Consider the following 19,642-nt stretch of genomic DNA (forward strand, 5'->3'; position numbering starts at 1 on the left):
CGGGCTTGAGGATGGAGGTGGCAGGTGGCAGGGAGTCTCTAGCCCTGACAGAAGTCTCTTAGATTAATTCTCTCCTTGTCAGGATCCTGGCTCAGAGATCTTCGCCCAAAGGCCTTCTTTACCTATACATATGACCCCACTGCATCCCAAAATGTACTCTGATTCCTTACACTTTCTTCCTGTTGACCTATTTACATGAGGATGAGGCCAGAAGTCTTACTCACTGGTGTAAAATATCCCCTAAAAGACCTTCCAATGCAATATCCTGTATTTCAGAGACATAAGCAAGCAATGCAATCTTTATAGCTGCAGAGAAAAGACACCCCCAGAAGTTGTGAGAGTTATAGAATATATGAGCTATGGTTTCCACTGACCAACTACAGCCTCTAAGTAACAATCCATAGATTGTTATTTAGGTGAAATTATAGTACTGGTTGGACTTTTAATCATCCTCAGTCATTCTTAATATTCTACTTGACCAAATTATGTCTTGCCTTTAGTTTCTCATCACCAGAAAAAGCCTGAATCATCTCGCCCACTGGAAAAAGAAAATGCTCAGAAGACTCCACCTCCCATTACCAGGTAAGGAGCCAGGAATTTTCTAGGTCCTAGCTCAGGGATCAGGCTGTGCTGTCTTGAACAATGACTGCCAAGACTTGAGGACAGAGAGTATCTCTGGCCTTTATTTCTGAACCTCTGACACCTGGGAATCCCAGCAGTTATTGAACGCTATAATATTGTTCTCCCTGCAATTTACAAGTGATTGATCTAATGTTAGAGAAATATAAGGCATTTTAAGAACTGAATCCTAACCGGATAGGATTTACTGGAATAGATGCTAATCAGTCTTGGAGGAGAAGGTGGCTGTTTCTTACTGTTCTCAGTTGATGCCCATATCAAAGTGTAAGTCACTTTTGAACAACACTTCATAGATGATCAGGTACAAAAAAACGCCATTCTATGAGTAGATAATTGTCTGATCAGGTTATTGTGATAGCTGCCAACCACAGAGCACAGGCTCTGTGAGATGATTCTCTGACTGAGGTCCTATAAATCAGCAGAGGCTTCCCCTACAGAATCTAGGGCCTCAGGTGAGTTCCAGGAGACCCTCGTGGTCTCACTCTGATGGCTGTGACCTCAGCCCTGCCAGTTCCCCTCAAAACCCGCTCTACAGCCTCATGCTGCCCCCAGCCAGCTACCATGTTCCCCTCACTGAAGAGCCTTGCACACACCACTCCCCTGCCTGTAGCTCTTCCTCCATTCTTGCTCTTTGCCAATCTCTTGCTGCTTGGAAAACTTTTCATCTACCACATGCCAGCCTAAAAACACATTCTCACCAGGAGATAATTTTTTCCGTTTCCCAGCTGGGAAAAATGAGGCCCAGTGACACTGACTCCAACTCCAAGCCTCAAGTACTTTCCAGTAGCCCATGTTGCCTATGATGCTTTGGTCCTAAAAATGCTATCCATGAGCCATGACTCTCCCTGAGACCTGATGTCACCACTAGTGAACAGTGTGACTCCCATGGAAGCTCAGCCAGATCCAGGTAGCCAGAGTGCAATCAATGCCAGCTCCACCACTGTTCCTAGGTCCCAGGAAGTGGCAGCACAGTGAGTTCCCTTGCTGCCTTCTCCTCCTCCATTTGCTTCTATGCCCTAATTTGCACCTTCACGAAGTTGCTATCAACCTTCAGAGGGTGGGTATTAGGACTATTGCTTCGTAATAATCTTAGGCTGTTCAAATCCCAATCTGATGCTTGGCTGAGCCTGTTGACACAGGCCAGAATGACAGCACTCTAGAAAGCTAATGCAAGAGGGTTACAAATTAGAGCCCTTCCTGGAAAACCTAGCAATGTGCTGAGACCATGTTATCCAGAAAAAAAGGAACAGAGATGCAAAGGCCCTGGGCTCAATCTCCTATAGTGAAAACACAATTCTTGCTGTAATTTTTACAAGGTAAATGGTCATCATCTTATAGTGAAGAGATAACAAGCCCTTCAGATTTGTAAGTACAGTCATTGTTTGAAGGGATTTGGGGTCATTTCATTTGCCTAATTTATTGAATAAAATCAATTGATTTTAATTCCTCACTTACCATGCTGCTTCCTTTAAGTCCCCTCTTCAGACTCATTTCCCACTCCGAATGCTGGTGCTCCTTGGAGGTCCCGAGGTCCTCTTCTCTCGTTCCCCTCAGTGTCCAGCACCACCTCCATATTCATAATGCCTGTTTCCATTTTCTCCTCAAACTACCGTTTTTGGCTCCAGATTGCTATTTCCATTTAAACAGTGGGCAGAGGTCCTTAGGGAGATCACAGGCATTGCAAACTGGTCGTCTTGAAAACTGCCCTCACATTTACGTTCTTTGCAAAACTGACACCACTGTCCTCCCGCAAACCTTCCACTTCAGTCAGTGGAAGCACTTCCCATACAATCCATCTCCAGCTTCCCAAGTTCCAAACAAGACTTGTGTCTCCATTTTTCCCTCACTTCCCCACCTTGTAAAGTAGACCAGCACCATCACTTTTGCCCTGAGCACTACAACTGACCTAATGACACTGAGACTGTCCAAACTCTGCCTTCCATGCACACAGAACTACTTCTAGACTGTGGCCAATCAAATCACATTTTCTTGCCTCTGATCCATGGCACATGGTGCTCCGCTTGCCCGAAATACACTCTTCTTCTCACCACTCTTCAGGGCTCAACTCAGTTAGCATCTCTCCCAGAGGCCTTTGCTGTGAATCAGAGCAATTCCATGTTTTAGCAACCTTTCTTTACCACAGGGGAGCTGTTTCTGTGTGCACATTTACTGCGGCATTCTCTCAGTGTATTACAGTGATGACACAATTTGTCTTCCCTGCATGAAACACACTCCACCAGGGCAGAGACCAGGCTTTATTTATTTAATATTTCCTGAACCTACCATGCAGCCAGTAAGGTCTCAGCATGCATTTGCTAGATGAAAGGGTCATCATTTCAACCTTAGTTTTAGTTTGAGGATTTCTTGTTTCTGCACTTATAAACTATGTACCAGAGATCTAAAATATCTTTTTTTTTTGTCTTTTTCATTTTTATCAGTACCAGGGATCGAACTCACAACTGCCTGCTTGCAAGGCAGGTGCTTATGCCGCTGAGCTAAATCCCCAGCCCCCAAAAATCTAAAGTATCTTGAGGATATTCTTCATCATTTGCTATTTTCCCCCCAAAAAAACTTAAAAATTAGAAGACAGAAACTTTACTGCTCATAAATTTGTCACAGATTTTTAACAACTAGCTTCTAGTAATAGGATGGTGTTTTTATAGTTGAGAGTTTAGAGATCAGATATCCGAACAGTGTTGGCAAGAGTGTGGCAGTCATCTGCATTTTTGTCTGCGAAGACCTCAGCTTTCTCAGAGGCTTTTATTTAAGCCAGATATACAAGCAGTTGATTTCACTGGTGCTAGGAAAAGGGACAGTTTCCTTTTATTAACCCAGAGGCTTTCGCCGCCTGATAGCACAGTCCCTGGAATGGAAAGTGTCCTGCATAATTAGATTTAACTCTGTTAGCACCTGGAGTTTATGTTGACAATGTGGTCTGAAGTACAAAATGAACCAGAAAATTAGAGCTAGGTGGGAAGTAAAGCTATCACTGAACACTCTTGGTATCCTGTTTAGAGATGCATATTGCTGTTTTGATTGGCTTGTGTCTCTATAATCCTGTTCCTTTAGGGGATTCCTTACAGCACTCCACACAGCTTTCTCATCAGCGCACATTTTAAGAAGTAATAAAATTTGGAAACTCTCTGTCTACCTATAGCTGATTCTTACCCACTAAACAAATTCAATAGAACATAAGTCCAAGTAAACACCAGTTTCTACAATTGTAACTGTAAAGCAAGTCTTTAAACTCTTGGCTTTGAAAGCTAAAGAATTATGAAACATGTTTACTGACATGATATAGGGAACACTTAGGCTGATCAATTTATTCTGTATCTAATATTTGCTAGTATTAAGAATGGAGAACATCCAAGCTCTCGTAGCTTAGAAAACCACAATTCTTCTAGCATGTTCCGTAAAATGGAGTAGTATGAAGTGCTTTATGAATTTAACGTCAGAGCCTGACCATGACCCTGCCCCTGGCTGGACCTGTACCTGGCATGGGCAGTTCTAATGCTTTACAATTCTACCACTTCCTTTAGCTCTTCCCTCATGCTGAGAAGCCACAACATGCAAGACAGAGGTAAGGCCACTTTAAGTAAGAATTATGGAATGAATAGGTAAGTAGTTTCATGCCGTGGTATTCCTGCATTGTGGCTTATCTTTGGTGTGCCTGGGAATCACTGAGACGATGTGGAGAGACGTGACCAGCTCATAATTGTTGGCCAATAGCATTTCATTGGGTTAACTGGACATAATTTTAATTTGTAACTAAATCTAGTCACAGAGTTTATTTCCATTTATGTTATGACTACTGCTGCCGATGTCTTCCCACGTCGACGACAGGATCATCACTTCTCTGTCTCAGACAGAATTTGCTGGAGTCCTAAGTGCGCTCGGTGTCTCTTCTGTTGCCTCACATGTACTTTCCAAAGCAGACGTGTCAAATGGTCACCCACAGTTTATGGGTCCCCTTTGCTCTCCTTCCTCTCTAACAGCTGTTTATGAAAATCCATTAATGTTCCCCAATCCACTGGGTGAGATCTAGATTTATCTCAGGAAAAAAAATCTGTGAAACAAACAAAAATTTACAACTGATCTCTCTTGCCAATTACTTGTAAAGATAGAACCCAGGATACTGTGTTCACGTAGCTGTCTCAGTGTTGGGGTTTGGACATGAAATGTCCCCCAGTGGCTCACCCATTGAAGGTTTGGTCTGCTCTGCCACACTGTTCAGAAAGCAGCCATTTGGGTGGAGACTGGATTGTAAGGACATTAACTTTACTAATGCATTAAATAATTCCCGGATTCATAATTTGATGGCATGAGTGGGAGGTGATAGAAAGTCCAGGAGGTGCACACGAATTGGAGGAAGTAGGTGGCAGGGGCAAGTCCTGGAAAGGTACCTCTCATCTCAGCCACTTCGCCTCTTTTCTCTGTCTTCTGGCCACCAGCCGGGGTAGCTTTCTCCTAATAGCTTACACTCCACCCTCAAGACAATCAGCTTGGCCTCAGGCCCAGCAAAAATGGTCTGAAACCCCCAGAATCATGAGCCAAAACAAACCTTTCATCCTTTCAAGTTGATTTTCTCAGGTGTTTTGTCACAGTGATGCAAATTAGACTAACACTAAGGCAGCATATAAATAGTGTCATATGACTATTACTGGTGGGTTTTGATATTATTAGCATTACTTTGACCAAACTAGCTCCATGAGGCTATATTTTACTCTATATTGTATGTTTAGGTCTAGCCCCGCAGCCCCTCTTTTGAGCCAGAAAGGAGAATTAAGTCTGAAGGAAGCAGACACCATGGCGTATGGTATGTAGGATGAGGACCTCTACTCTTAGTCCCAGTTCTGCCTCTCTCCCTACTGGAGCAAGTTCATTCTCTGTGCTTTACAGCCCTTCATCCACAAATTCAAATAATAGCTCACAAAATAATAGCCAGGTATTGCACGCACACCCTTGCATGCACAGAGAGACTTGCTTGACACGCAGTAGGCAAGGGATACATTTTATTTTTTTACATTTTAGTACTGGGCTCTTACACTGAACTATATACCCAGTCCTTTTAAATTTCTTTTATTTTTTTAGATAGGATTTCCCTAAGTTACCAAGCTGTCCAGCGTGCTAGGATTATAAGCATGTGCCACCATGCCCTTATTTTCTGAAGTCTCTGTCTTCCTCCATGCCTAATTGACCTTAGTAGATTTCCAAGTTTTCTCATTCCACATCTGTCATATGGCATCTGGAACTTAGAATTTTGTAGCCTAAATCCTAGGTGATAAGCCCACTTCCCCTGATGCATAGAGTATAAATAGGAGTTTCCCAGAGATGACTCCTAGGAAAATGAACAAAGAGAACTGTGATTAACCCAGGGACCTCCCTCCCTAGGAGCAGTAGTAAAACTCAGCTCTGGGTTATAAACAGGAAATTTGGAGAACCCAAGTAGTAAATCCAGGTACTTACCAGGTCCACAAAGGCGATTACTTCAGTGGTGGCGGGTAGGGCAGGGCCACTGAAAATACACTGCAGAAAGAGGGAAGCAAATAACTTAAAAAAGAATCCAGAGTCTTAACATAAACAATTAAAGTCATGCACAAATTTCAAGCAAAGAGCAATGAAGGAAGAACGGGACTGCAGGTGACGAGAACGGTGTTCCCACACGAGGCCAGCCAACATCCTACAGCTGCATGAAGATTTTTGCACTGGGCTCTTTTAGACTGTCCTCCACTCGTCTCAGAGGAAGCAAGTTTCCTCCCAGAAACCCAGAATGCACAGGGCAAACATCTTGGCCTATCATTTCCTCTTTCAGTCAAGACATTTGCAGTTTATAACCAAAATGAGTCTGGACTCAAGTGTATTCCCACACTTACAGAGACAGCCTCACCCCATTAACCAGCTCCTATGCACCTGCAATGTCCCCTTCACCTTTCTACTGGCTAAAAAGTCTTCTCCAGATCCCCATACCGGCAATATTAAGTATGTAGAAAATTGTTCTCATTCTTTACAATCATAGACTTCTCAGTCTGCTAGAGACTCTAAAAGCTTTTTGGTTTTAACTTGAATGCCTCAAAGGTGGGTATTCACATAGAGCTCTGAAATCTACATCCTTACAAATATAGATATTATTATCCTTATCATAACAATGAGTAAACAATTTTGGAAAACTTGGCTAAATATGGTTGTACCCACATGATGTAATCCCAAATCTCTGGAGAGCTGAGACAGGAGGATCACAAGTTCAAAGTCAGTCTTGAAATAAGGAGATTCCATTTCAGAACTACAAAGGAAACCAAAAACAAGCATAGTCATTTTGAGTATTTCAGTCATTGTGTGATAAACACATTTGGCTCAGGTCTCTGTGAAATGAATTCAAAGTTAAACTATGAAGAGTCCAAGCAAATGAATCTCAAAACAAACAAAAAGATTGGCGTATCGAAGGAAGGTTGAGAAATATCCCTTCATACTCTCCAACAGTAACAACATTGCTCTTCAATTTGGCTCATGTCTTTGGAGGATTCCATCCATGGTTGGCTGGCTTCAAAGAAGAAATAGCATCATGGATGGATATGATAGAGAAGGTTTGCTCACCTCATGGCAAGGAGAGAGAGGGAAGCAGAGACAGAGGAGTAGAGCAAGAGAGGGAGACAGACCCTCCAAAGGCAAGTCCTCGCTGACTCACCTCTTCCAGCGGAGGCCCACCTTGTCACAGCTCACCGATAAGTATACATATCCATGATCCAATCCCTCTCCAAAAGCCCCGCCTGTGTACCCATGAGATCTTCAGGGTACATTCAAGATCTAAAGCTTAAGATCAGCACACACACACAGTAGCACATATAAAATGACCAGCGTGGACTGGGGGTCAGGGCTGCACTGAGTACTAACTACATAAGAATTTTAAAGTATTAGTAATTACAACCTGTGCCTTTTGTTACTCGCTTTCCCGTTCCCACATGATATTGATCACCTACCCACAGTGTTCTTCCATTTAATTGTCAATGTCTTCACAGCTGTACCTTCTTTTCCAAGGAGAATTGTACTTCACAGTTATAAAACTCAAATGCATGTTTAATGTATGAAGAACTTTCCAGAGTTTAACTGCTCCCATTACTTTATAATGAAATGGATTAATTGCTTGAGTGGAACACAGGCTTAGAATTTCATTCATTCAGTCAACAATGACTCAGCCAGGCCTTTGTAAGACTATCGTATGACAGTCGCTTTGGTTATTTTGTTTTGTTTAACTCATTCTCTAAACAGACTACAAATGCATAAATGTTTCCCAATGGTCTTTTCAAAATAGAGCTTTTTAAATATTCAAGCAAGGCACAGAGGATTGAGAAATAATAGATCAGCTGCCACAATATCATGAAAAATTCATAATCACTGAACATTGGAATGAATGAAGCATGAACTAAGTGATAGGAAAATGCTGATAAAGATTGTTTTTCTCTCTCTAGGATGTTCTCATTGCTTCCACCCATCCTGGAAAAATAACTATGGCCTCTGTCTACCAGCCCACTGTGATTTAAAGTGAAGCTTTAACATCTATTGTATATTAACATATCCCCACTAGCATTCTCTTGCTAGGGTTACCTGGCTTGTGGTCCTCTATCCTCTTGTAATTTCTCTGTGCCACTAGGCTTTACATACATGCAATTAGCACAACTCTGAAACTTTTAAACCAACCCACAGCTGAATTTTAAATGCTAAGTTTGTGCCTTTGATATTTATTGTAATACTAACATTCTGATATATTTTACATTACTCTGTTCCTGCCACTTACCTACTCTCCATTAACTTTTTAATTTTTTTCCTACAATATACTGGATTCATCTCCACATTCCTCTTTATTTTAACCCTTTTTGGAATAATTTCATAATTATTCTTCCATTTGTTATCTTTAACATTTTAAGTAAAGGTATTTTTGAATTTTAAAAATTTGAAGTTCATATTTTCTTTTTAAATGATACAGAAATTTAAATATGGATTCTCCCCACTTGCAAGTTAAACTTTATTACTTATAGACTATAGAAGTTAGAAGAAGGGACATTTTAAAACTTTGTTACTATTTTCAAGCTCATAAATTGGTAAGTGGAATTTAACACTAAAATAAATACAATTAAGCTTTCTGTGATTGGTTTTGTGCCACAATTATTTTGACACAAACTACTTTTATTACGTCAACTCTAAAAACCATGATCTCTGGTACCATTAAAATCAAAATTTCAAGGGCTCAGGAGTACAGTTTGCTCTTCTCAGAATTCTTGGAAAGAAATTTGGCTTTTCGATGTCAAGAAGTAGAATACAGATAAACATTGAATACTATGGAAACTGGCATGAACATTTTTGCTCTTTCATTTAATATTTCATCTAAAAATTGTATTGGGTCCAAAGTTCTTATTAAGCTGCTCACCAGAATTATAACTTTGGTTGTACTTTTCAAACAGCTTATAATTGTGTCCCAACCCTGACCACCTCTTTTCCATTTTGTGTCATTTTTGTCTAGTACTTTACTTACATACGATTTTTAATCTCTTAAGTTTTTATTCTTTAGCATTATTCCTACACGAAACTACTAACATACTTTTAAATATCTTTGTTTGCCATTTCCACAGATACTTTTCTCCATCCTTATGATCCAAATTTCATTGAATTTATCTTTTATTAATTTTTATTGGAAGTACATGCAATTTATATGAATAATTAGTTGATTTACTTATTTATTTGTGTGGAACTGGGGATTGAACCCAGGGAGCACTGAGCTAAATCCCCAGCCATGCCTCTCTTTGTTTTGGGATATTTATGTGTGTGTGACTTTATTTAGAGAGACAGGACTTGCTATATTACCAAGGCAGGCCTCAAACTCAAGATCCTTCCCTTTTGGCCTTCTGAGTAGCTGGGATTACAGACATTTGTTACGATGCCTGGCTAGAAATATTTTACTTTGATTGGCATGCATATAGAAATGACATGCAAAAATTTGATAAGATGTAGTGTCTTAAAACTTCAGTGCCAAGTGAAATTGAAACCCTATCAATGAGCTCTTGGTGTTTATTACTTTAAGGTGCACTGGCCTGTTTCATGTTTGAATTCATCTCTCCTCAGGCGTGATGTTGTGGCATCATGCAAGAATCCCTTGACAATAGGGCTCACAGATGGACCCATCTCCCGGTGTTAACAGATATGTCAGGTGGATTCCCAGTGTGGGAGTAAATATCTGAAATCACTTACAAGAAAGGAAAGGTTTTCTTTCAGCTCACATCCTAGTAGTTTAGTTCATGGTCATGTAGCCCTGTCCTTGAGGCCTGTAGGAGACAGATCCGCAGAGCAGCAGGGCGGCCAAGAACCAGAGAGAGATGATGCTGCTGGAGTCCTAAAAGACTTTAAGGGCACATCCTTTCCTAAGCTGACTTCCTAAAATTTCTCCCACCTCCCAGCACTGCCATTTAGCTGGGCTCAAGTCGGCAGCATATGAGCCACTGGGAGACAAAACCATCATGATATGCTTTTATATAATATTTTTTAAATTACATTTGCAAATAATACCACCAATTTCATCCAAAAAGTTGTATTACTGGAATATCGTTATGTCTCAAAGGCAGCAGCAGGCTTTCCCAAATTCTACTTCGCACTTGAAAAGTCTGCATGTACGACTGGCCACAGACACCGCCACTCATTTCCAGTGATGTGCCCAGCTGACTGTCTTCATTTCAGATGAAATATCCTCCAAACATCCACGTCTGCATAGGCACAGTCACGGTGCCTTCTGGGTTTTAAAAAGAGTGGGAGGGAGGCAGGCGGAAAGAGTGACACAGTCATGACTAAGTGTGCATCCTCTTCCAGATCATAAAGGTGGTGCACAGGCCTCCTGCCTGAGGAGATGCCCATCTCCAGCCGGCTGTGGCCCTGGTGAGAGCTCAGTGCCCTCTACAAACACTAGCCTGAGAAAACCTCTGCCCCCGAGATCTGCTGCAAAGGTGAGGCAGACGCTTCCCTGCAAGCCCTCTACGTGCACCTATCCCCAGTAATGTTTCACTGAGCAGTGTCTAATGAGGTTTACTTGGGGCTAAATTTTCCCCCTCTGGTCATTGCTATTGAGTTTTGAAATGAATAAGGATTCAATATTAGGATACTTGGAACCCAGAAAAGGAACTGCAGGCCCATGGTACATCTCTCTGATGATCCTTCCTGTTCCCCATAATGATGGATTTTATGATCAAAATAATTTAAAATCAATTGTCATCAATATAAAATAAGGTAATAAGGCATATGGAGAAAACCAGCTCTAGTGCTATTCAGATTTCCGCTGTAGCATGTACGGCTCCAGGAGAGTGGTGTGAAGACTATAGTCTGCACCAATCTCTCCCTCCTGCTGTTTTCATGATGGCTAAGCAGAGTCCGCTTCCACTCAGCATACCTCCTACCTAGGTGAGACCTGCCAGGCACAGGTTCAGGTGACAGATGCAGGGCTTGTCCTCCAGCCCGAGGGTCGGGGAGACAGGTACTTCTAAACTGATGAAGCACAATTTCTGGTTACCCACTATGCAGTCTCTCTCACTCCCATAGACTTCAGAATCCCCAGCAGCAGCTCCTTGGTCTGCATTCATCTTCTCCAAGCATCAGTGGGTATCTCCAGGTTCAAGGACAAAACAGTATGAGAAACCTATGTAAATGCCAATGAGTAATGGGTACTGATGGAACAAAAGTAAACTCTGAGTTAATGCATCCATAATCACTGTCTCCCTTTGACCCTAAAATACTTTCCATCCTGTACTGTAGGACGCTCAGCACAATGAATGGTACATTGGAGAATACAGTCGCCAGGTAGTTGAAGAGGCGTTAATGCAGGAGAACAAGGTAATGATTTCCACAGGGGCCGTGGGCGTGGCTTCTGTAGTTGTTTTTCTGCTCACGAGTCACATGATCTAAGAAGCACCATGCTTGGACATAGCACTGTCTGCATCATCCTGAACTTTCTCAGTCCTAGGGAGGTTGTGATTAAAAAGAGATTTAAGGGCTCAGGATGGATCTCAGTGGCAGAGTGCTTGCTGAGCACATGGAAAGCTCTAGGTTCGATTCTCAATTCTGCCAAAAAAGGAGGTGATATTTAGAAATGGAAAATTTCAGAGCTAAAGACTTGGTTTTGTCATCTCTCAGCCATGCAGCTTTCTGTAGTTCATAAATAACTTTATCTGCAGATTTCTTTATGCAGTGTGGCAGCTGGAACATGAAGGTCACGATAGATGGTGCCTTCTTCTTTCTTCTGTCTTTTTGTAAGAAATCTCCGGGAGGCGCAAGTGGATCTTTGTCTTACTTCTTATAAGAGAAAGGAGCAGGAATCTTGAAAGCTCTGACAGTCAGGGTATGACCCGCTATGCTGCAGTAACACCCTCAGGATCTCAGTCTCTTGGGATAACAAAATGTCAGTGTTTGTCTGCATTCCAGATCCAAGGCACTTTTTTTTTTTTTTTTTTTTTTTTGTTAATCTAGGCCACCTGAGGGATTATTTGTATGTTTCTAACTTCACGCACCGGTTCTTCACACACCCTCTCAGAAGTCACACACTTTGCTTCTGCTCATTTATCACCGTCCCAATTCACATAACCACACGTACCTCCAAAGCAGGTGGGGAAGTAGGAACTTGTGATGGGACTGAAGGAGAGAAGAGCTTGAATACTGATAATCCGGTCAGGTCACTATCACAACCATCATCCAAACAAATCATTATTAAGTGACTACTATGTGCTGAGAAATATCCTAGGCTTCTTAAAAGTGATAGGAAGTTTCTCCAGACTAGGTCAACATCAAAATTTCTCCACAGTTAACCAACAGTCAGAAAACACAAAAATGAATAATTTAATTACTGAATAGTTAGCAGGCTATTACATCAAATAAATGGGTTCTCAGGGTTGAAATGATAAAAGTAAATCATACGTAAGTAATAGAATTCTATGGTACACAGAATTGTGATCTCCCCCACCCAGAGGTGATCATATCCTAATTCCTAGAGACTGTGAATATGTCTCCTTCAGTTACTTGTGGATGCATTTAAGTGGAGGATATTGAGAGAGCTGCTGTCTGGGTAGTTCTGACGTGATCACAAAGGTCCTTTTAAAAGGAAGGGGAAGGGTCAGAGTGAGAAAAGAGATTGGATACTGGGGGTGGAGGTCAGACTCATGGGAGCCATGGGTCAGGAATTCTGGTGGTATCTGGCAATGGAAAAGTGATGGAAAAGCAGATTTTGCCTATTAAAAGTTCTAGCTTTAAAAGTAAGATCCATGTTGAATTTCTGACCCTCCAGAACTGAAAGAATAAGTTGATTGTTTTAAGCAATTAATTTCATGGTAATCTGTTACTTCAGCGGTAGGAAACTAACATAGTTGTCAGCAAAATATCTTAAACATATTAAGAATAAATGGCATTACTGCATTTCCTGGATGAGGAGACAGATCTCAGCCACCTGCTCTATTACAAAGTAGATAAAGCAGCAGAACCATGTTCAGAATTTGCCTCTTTGCAAAATTTGTCTCTGGTAGCCATCACCGCGCTGTAGAGCCAGATGGGGAGCTATGGGTGGCTGGGTGATGCTGCACCCCAAGTCTCCCATCCCGCTGTCCGCAGACCTGCTGGGGTGGAGAGGCAGGCGTGCAGGTGCTGGACTGCAGCTTGGGCTCCGTTTTTGCTGCCCCTGCCCCAGGTGCCCTTGCACCTGAAGGTCTGTCTCCCATCACCAGAGCTGCACTGGGACAAGCTCCACACAGGAACCCATACATGGACCACGCTAGCTGAGACCACACACGTCACCTGGAGTCCCTTGGGGCACACCCAGCTGTCCAGTGAATGTTTCCTTCTCTCCCCTGGTGCCATTTCTTCCCAAGAAGCACTGGGGAAAACACTCTGCTGAATGACTTCATATTTTCCCTTCCATGGTTTCATTTTGTGTCTTTCCCATTTTGTCAAAACATGTTTCCCACTGATGGGAAATATCTTCATTTAAATTGTAGGGTTGCTCAGCTTTATTTTGACAAATTCATTGCAGACTTGAAAATGCTAAAATCAATGCTTGGCTGTGTGTCTGCCTTCCCTCTCTCTCTGATCTTTGGCACTGATCCTTGCTCTGGCTGACTGTTTCAGGGAGAATCACATTCCAGAAAAGTTCTCAATCACGCTTTATATCATTGTTGGCAGCTGGGTTTAATAAGTAAGAAGTAAGAATTTGGGATGAATTTAAATATTCTACATACTCACTATGAGGCTTACAGGGCTTCATTTAGTTCTTAAGCCTTAATTCCCTTACCTGTAAAATGGGGATAAAATATTCCACTAGGGGTTTATGCAAAGATCAAATGAAACTATTTGTGAACTGCTTAGCACTTGAGGGTAATTCTCATAAAGCTTAGCTGCTCATACGGTCATAACATCTAAAGAATATAATGGTATTAGTTATAATACCATTTGGTCTATTTATGATTTTATATAGCATTATTACCATAGTAATATGAATATCTATATCCATAAAATCAACAATTATAATTATATAGAAATAGTATATGTGACACTATAAATATCAATTATAAATCATATAATTTATAAATACATTACATGTAACCCAATAAATATTAACTGTAGATAGTATAATTACTAGCTAGGTGATGCATTTCCAAAATCCCAGCACTAGAGAGGCTGAAGCCAGAGGATTATGAGTTCAAGTCCTATCTGGATATATAATGAGCCCTTTCTTCAAGGAAATAATATACATATATAGGAATTATGTATAACGCATGCCTACATATATAGCTATTATATATAATCTATGTGGAGGATGATATAACTTACTATGAGTCATTGTTTAGCATCTGCTAGACCATTTATGGCCTCCTGTACAGTGACCCACACAATTGCAGTTACAGATTTCTTTGTATTTTTCATCACGGCGGCAACACAATGTGACCCTAAAGTTCAGCCCTGTGGTGCCAGGTCCCATAGGACCGGCCCACTCTCTGCTTTTCACCCCAGGCCTCCTCCCCAGTGACCCGAGTCCACTCTCAGCCTCCCTCAGACCTGCTGCCCTGCTGATTTTCTTTTGCAAACCTTTGCTCCACAGGCTCACCTTCTGCAGTGCTGAAGCTCCCCGCTTTCCTCAACATGCTGACACCCCAGACTTGTGTGCTCTCTCCTCCTTCCCCCGCCCTTGCCTCTACCTTTCCTGGGATACCCTCTTCCTTCCTGGCAAGGTACCCTCTCACTGTGGATCAGTCCTATGAAGGACCTGATTTTCAGGAGAGCCTGGCCTGCACTGCTGTTTCCCCACACAGAGACCCTGTTTATTGGCTCTGTTCACAGCCTGCTGGGGCTCCTCTCATCTCTCCAACCCTGGCCCCCAGCAGAACAGAAAATGTGTGAGCATGGACTAATCCCAAGGAGATTGTGGGAGGGTCAGACGGACAGCTGGCCTTGAGGATGCCAAAGCCAACAGCCCAGCACAGAGGTGGTTTGGGGAAATGGTGACTGGGTGGGAACCAGGGGCCAGAGACCAGTCAAGCACAGGATGAGCTGGCACATTGACCCTGAACACTGCTAAGGCTGTCACTTGGGTCAGCAGAGGGTAAGCAATGATTTGAAAGAAGGGAGCACCATGATCACATGGTACACTGCTCAGAGAGTGATAGGCACCTCCCTCATATCCACAATCAATGAAAACTTACTGAATTAAATTAAATCAATAACAGATCTGCCCAAAACAGATGCAGGCATCTTGTGGTCTCCCTTAGAGGATGACTAGTTCTCCTTTTGCTTCAGGATGGAACTTTCTTGGTCCGAGACTGTTCCAGCAAATCCATGACAGAACCGTACGTCCTGGTGGTGTTCTATGGAAACAAAGTGTACAATGTGAAGATCCGCTTCCTGGAGAGGAACCGAAAGTTTGCCCTGGGGACAGGGCGCAGAGGAAATCAGGTGGGTCTGACCTCACTGCTCCCCTTTCTGGGTCACAAACAACAAATAAAGATGGCGTTTAGGGGACACTGGAGTCACATCTCCATGTCACAGCAGCCATAGGCCAGGAGGAAAGATGCTGCCCTGGAAGACAGAGATGCAGCCTGATCCTTCTGCCAGCAGCCTGTATATATAGGGCTGTGTTTCCACCCCCAGGCCAGTGCAGTCCTGACCCCTCAGGCTCCCATCCCCCTCTAGCTACCACTGAAAACTCTTGCTGCAAAAGTGTCTGCATTCCACCTCCCAGGAGGCCTCCTTGGAAGCTGATGCTAATGGTGCCCCCTGTGTCTGCCCCATGCTGGGCTCCCACCGCAGGCATTTCTGAAGCCTGGGCATGGATTGTACCCTTAGGTAAAGCTGTACCCTTAGGTGCTATCATGAGTGTGCCTGTCCTGGGTACAGGTCTGCTGATGGTGGAGGGGGAAAGAATGAGTCAGTTACGCCATTTTACTAATAACCAAAAGTGAACTGGTGAGAAAGGGGAAGTGAGAAAGGTCTGCGATAGCTTGTGTTTTAATCCTCCATGACCGTCAGTCGTACCTTAACTGTAGGGAGACTGAGACTGGAAATTTCAATAAATCACCAAATACATGCAAGTAGTGACTGGGAAGGGAAAGTAAAGGCTGTTCTTCAGCCTCTGGATCAAAAGAGAAGACAAGAAAGGCAGACAGGAAGGCAAGAAGGGTAAGGAGAAAGGAGAAAGGGAGGAAGGGAGAAAGGAAAGAGATGAAGGGGGAGGAAGTTAGCTCTAAGCCTCCGTTCACTAAGGCTATGAGCTCAGACAGATTGTATGACTGCTTCCTTCGACTGAGAATGCTAAATCACAATTTAGCACCTGCAGACCACAATCTTCCCGGTCAGTGGGTGTCACTAGTCAAATTATTTCTCACTCTCCCCCCAAATTCACCAATGGAAGCCGAAGTCTTAAAACCCAACACTCACGATGTAACTGGATCTGGAGACAGAACTGATAGAACTGTGGGGGACGGGCAGCGGCTGAAAAGATAAGAAGTATGAAATATAAACAACCTTGATTTTGAGAATGCGGGGAGAAACACCCCTGATCCCCCGGGGCGCAGCATCTCCACCCTGGGTCAGTGATCTCTCCATGGAACACGTGGAGTGAGGCACATAAGTAGCCTCGGTTTGGGGTGGAACCTAAGGGGGCATTAAGGGTGCATAGGTAGCCCATTGGTCTTTGTTTGGCACCATAGGTAAATTCCTAGGGGAGGGGGTGATAGGAGCTCTTTGGCTTTACCGGCTACAGAGTCCTGTCTGGGCCAAAACCCTTTCATATCCCATCTCATGATTATTATTATGAAAAGGGGTGAAGATTTCTCTCTTTAACTACTTACTGCTGGCAGGGGCACTGTACTGGAGTCTAGGGGAGTTGACGGAATGACGGCTGATGCCCAGGTAGACCCTGGTGCCAGGTGTTTTAGCCAGGACAACTTCACTGGTGAATGCACGTATGTTAGACTGGAAAAACAAAGAGACATGATGTTATGAGGAGACATGGCACTGTCATATTTAAGGACCCAGGTAAGGTAGAGGGAAAGGTGCCTTTGATTTAGACATGTCATTATATCAGGACGACATTGAGGCAGGATCATTGTCACAGTGTGGTAGAATTCTGAAAATTAAATGTCGGGTTAGGAGGAGTGAAGTTATGAGAGGTGCTTACTACCTCTCAGGAGGTGACCAGGGTTAGGTGACACAATGGAGTTGAGTCTTCATCCAACACGAAGGCTTCCTATACAAGAGGAGGAGGCTGGCACAGAGGACATGGAAAGACCAGAGAAGAAGATGGCCATAGGCAAGTCGAAGAGGACTCAGGAGGAACCAACCTGCCCACACCTGGGCCTTAGACCTCTGGGCTCCTTCAGTGGGAAGAAATGTCTGTTATTTAATCCACCAGTTATAACAGCCCTCTCAAACTAGCACAGTGTAAACCAGAACTTTCACAGATATCTCTTGTTCTCCAGTACATATTGACATACAGACTTCGGCCAACGTTGGACAGGAATGTGTGTGAAAACCATACCTGTGGGCCACCAATCCCGTGTCTGGCACAGAGCCCTTTTCCAGGGGCTTAAGTAGGAGGAGGGGACACTGGCAAGACCAAAGTGGGGTCAGCTTGCTGCCTTTGCTGCAGGCTGGGGCATTCTAGTGATAAGCGCCAGAGTGCGTACACAGAACCCTGCATACAGCTGCCAGACAGCTCTAACCAAAAGGTGTCCATCCAAACTAATGGCACAGGGGCCAGCTCTTCCCTCTGTGTGAGGATGGGCCAGTCAATGATGTAAAATACTTACCCAGCCTGTGCATGTGAATCCCACACTGCATGGCAGTTACTGTGTTTTCATCATTGCCAGCAAGTCCTAATAATAACTAGGTAGAATCCCACTCAGCTAGACACCTGCAGCTATTGGACCTGCATGGTCCAGTTCCCTGTGTCTCCCTCCACCTACACCATCTTTCATGTCTAAGAAAAGCCAGCTGCAATTTTTTTTTCGTCTTTTTTGTTTTTTTCTTGTACTGGGGAGCGAACTCAGGACCTCGAGCTTGCAAGGCAAGCACTTATGCTGCTGAGCTAAATCTGGGTGTGAGCAACCCTTAGAAAGCTGCATTGAAGGCCAAGCATGTGTTCTCTCTGTCCCTGAAAATGCTGCAAAGGACACATCATTGAGCACTTTGACTGGTGAGGATGCTGACCCTGTGACAAGGTCACACCGCTTCCTCCCCAACCCGTTCTTTGGTTTGCTAATAAAGGAGAGCAAGCTGAGAGACACTGTAATTACATCCTAATAGCAGTTAATCAGCCTGTCAGCCATTCTCCCACTGCCCTGGGAAAAATAGGAAGCTGTCAGCTAAGGCGGTCTAAGCCAGCCCTCAGCTTCCAGATGAGCTGCTCCGTTATTATCAGCAAGGACCCCTCAGGGAACCCACCGTCTATTTTAAGAAACCTTTATTTGCATTCACTCATAATTCTCTCTTCTTTGCATGCCCCAAACCTGAGTTCCCGGTCCCATGGATCTGAGCAGGCACTGTTCTGTGAGTCACCAGGCAGGAACTAATGGATCTACTGAACCCAGAGTTATCCTGTGAGGCGGGTGCTGCTCACATCCTGTATAACAAAGGGCGAAACTGAGGCCAAGGAGCGGTGAGGAATGGTCTAAGGTCGAAGCTAATAAGTGGCAATGCTGGGACTGAGTACTCTTTGCGGGAATATAGGCTTCTTTATACAGCCTCAAACATCAGGTCGAAATGCAGACAAGCCTCCCCTTGCCTGAAAACAACCCAGAACACTGCACGTAGAAGAAAAGGAATATTTAACTCAGGGCTTACTGCCTGCCGGCTCTGGGGGAGAAACTGAAATTTGCAAGCGGTTCTTCTTACCTTTCTGCAGAAGGAGCTGTGCGCGTGCATAGCAGTAGAGGCTCTGGGCTGTGCTGGGTCCTCAGGCTTCACAGCCTGAACCTCTGCCTGGCAGAGAAAGATCTCACATCGTAGAACCTGATGCAGTGATGCTCTGCTCAAGGCAGGCCAGCGAGCAGTTCCTCCGTGAAAGAAATAGCATCCTCACCCTTCGCAGTAGGAAATGCATAATGAGAGAGGGGGATTTCAGGGGTAATTTTGGGTTCCTGGGTTGTCAGCTGTCTTGCAAACTTCTGAAGTTGACCGCAGCACCGACTAGTGGCAGCTATTTGATGTGCACTGAGGTGATACAGATGCTCAGCAGGGGCATAGAGGCAGGTGTTTAATCCCAATGCAACTGATTCCGGGAACCTCTTTCCTCCGGGCCATGTGCCTCAGGCACAAGGAGAACCTTGGGAGCTACAGAAGAAGCCAGCTTCAAACATCAGGCTTGGCCCCAGGAAAGGCTGGGAGCGCCCACATCCCTTGTCAGCACCCAGGGCGAGCAAACTCACTGCAGGTTCACAAGCAAAGACCTGGGAAGTGCTACTTGGCTGCACACTAGGAGTCTTTCTGTCTGCCTGCT

The 19,642-nt window shown here is 43.7% G+C and overlaps 1 protein-coding gene and 1 long non-coding RNA gene across 3 annotated transcripts in view; one reads left to right on the forward strand and one right to left on the reverse strand.

The window, feature by feature from the left end:
• The window catches only part of LOC134471402 (uncharacterized), a 31,608-nt gene extending 12,146 nt beyond the window's left edge, over positions 1-19,462 (reverse strand). The window contains exons 1-7 of one of the 2 annotated variants that reach the window (XR_010040866.1): positions 19,039-19,458; positions 16,995-17,118; positions 16,582-16,635; positions 15,351-15,512; positions 6,832-6,919; positions 6,106-6,165; positions 2,095-2,734 (exon numbers count right to left, since the gene is read on the reverse strand). This is a non-coding gene — a long non-coding RNA (uncharacterized LOC134471402). Of the gene's footprint in view, positions 1-2,094; positions 2,735-6,105; positions 6,166-6,831; positions 6,920-15,350; positions 15,513-16,581; positions 16,636-16,994; positions 17,119-19,038 lie in introns of both variants that reach the window. The other variant, XR_010040867.1, reaches the window with a different exon arrangement.
• Positions 1-19,642, forward strand: part of Clnk (cytokine dependent hematopoietic cell linker) — a 159,939-nt gene that overhangs the window by 134,999 nt on the left and 5,298 nt on the right. Inside the window, exons 14-18 of the mRNA XM_023562660.2 lie at positions 501-582; positions 4,179-4,219; positions 10,489-10,622; positions 11,425-11,502; positions 15,445-15,600. Coding sequence (XP_023418428.2) covers positions 501-582; positions 4,179-4,219; positions 10,489-10,622; positions 11,425-11,502; positions 15,445-15,600 — 491 coding nt within the window. The remainder of the gene's footprint in view (positions 1-500; positions 583-4,178; positions 4,220-10,488; positions 10,623-11,424; positions 11,503-15,444; positions 15,601-19,642) is intronic.

This window comes from Cavia porcellus, unplaced genomic scaffold (genome assembly GCF_034190915.1).
Source record: "Cavia porcellus strain 051 isolate PalLab524CR breed Dunkin Hartley unplaced genomic scaffold, mCavPor4.1 scaffold_18, whole genome shotgun sequence".
Classification (NCBI taxonomy): domain Eukaryota; kingdom Metazoa; phylum Chordata; class Mammalia; order Rodentia; family Caviidae; genus Cavia; species Cavia porcellus.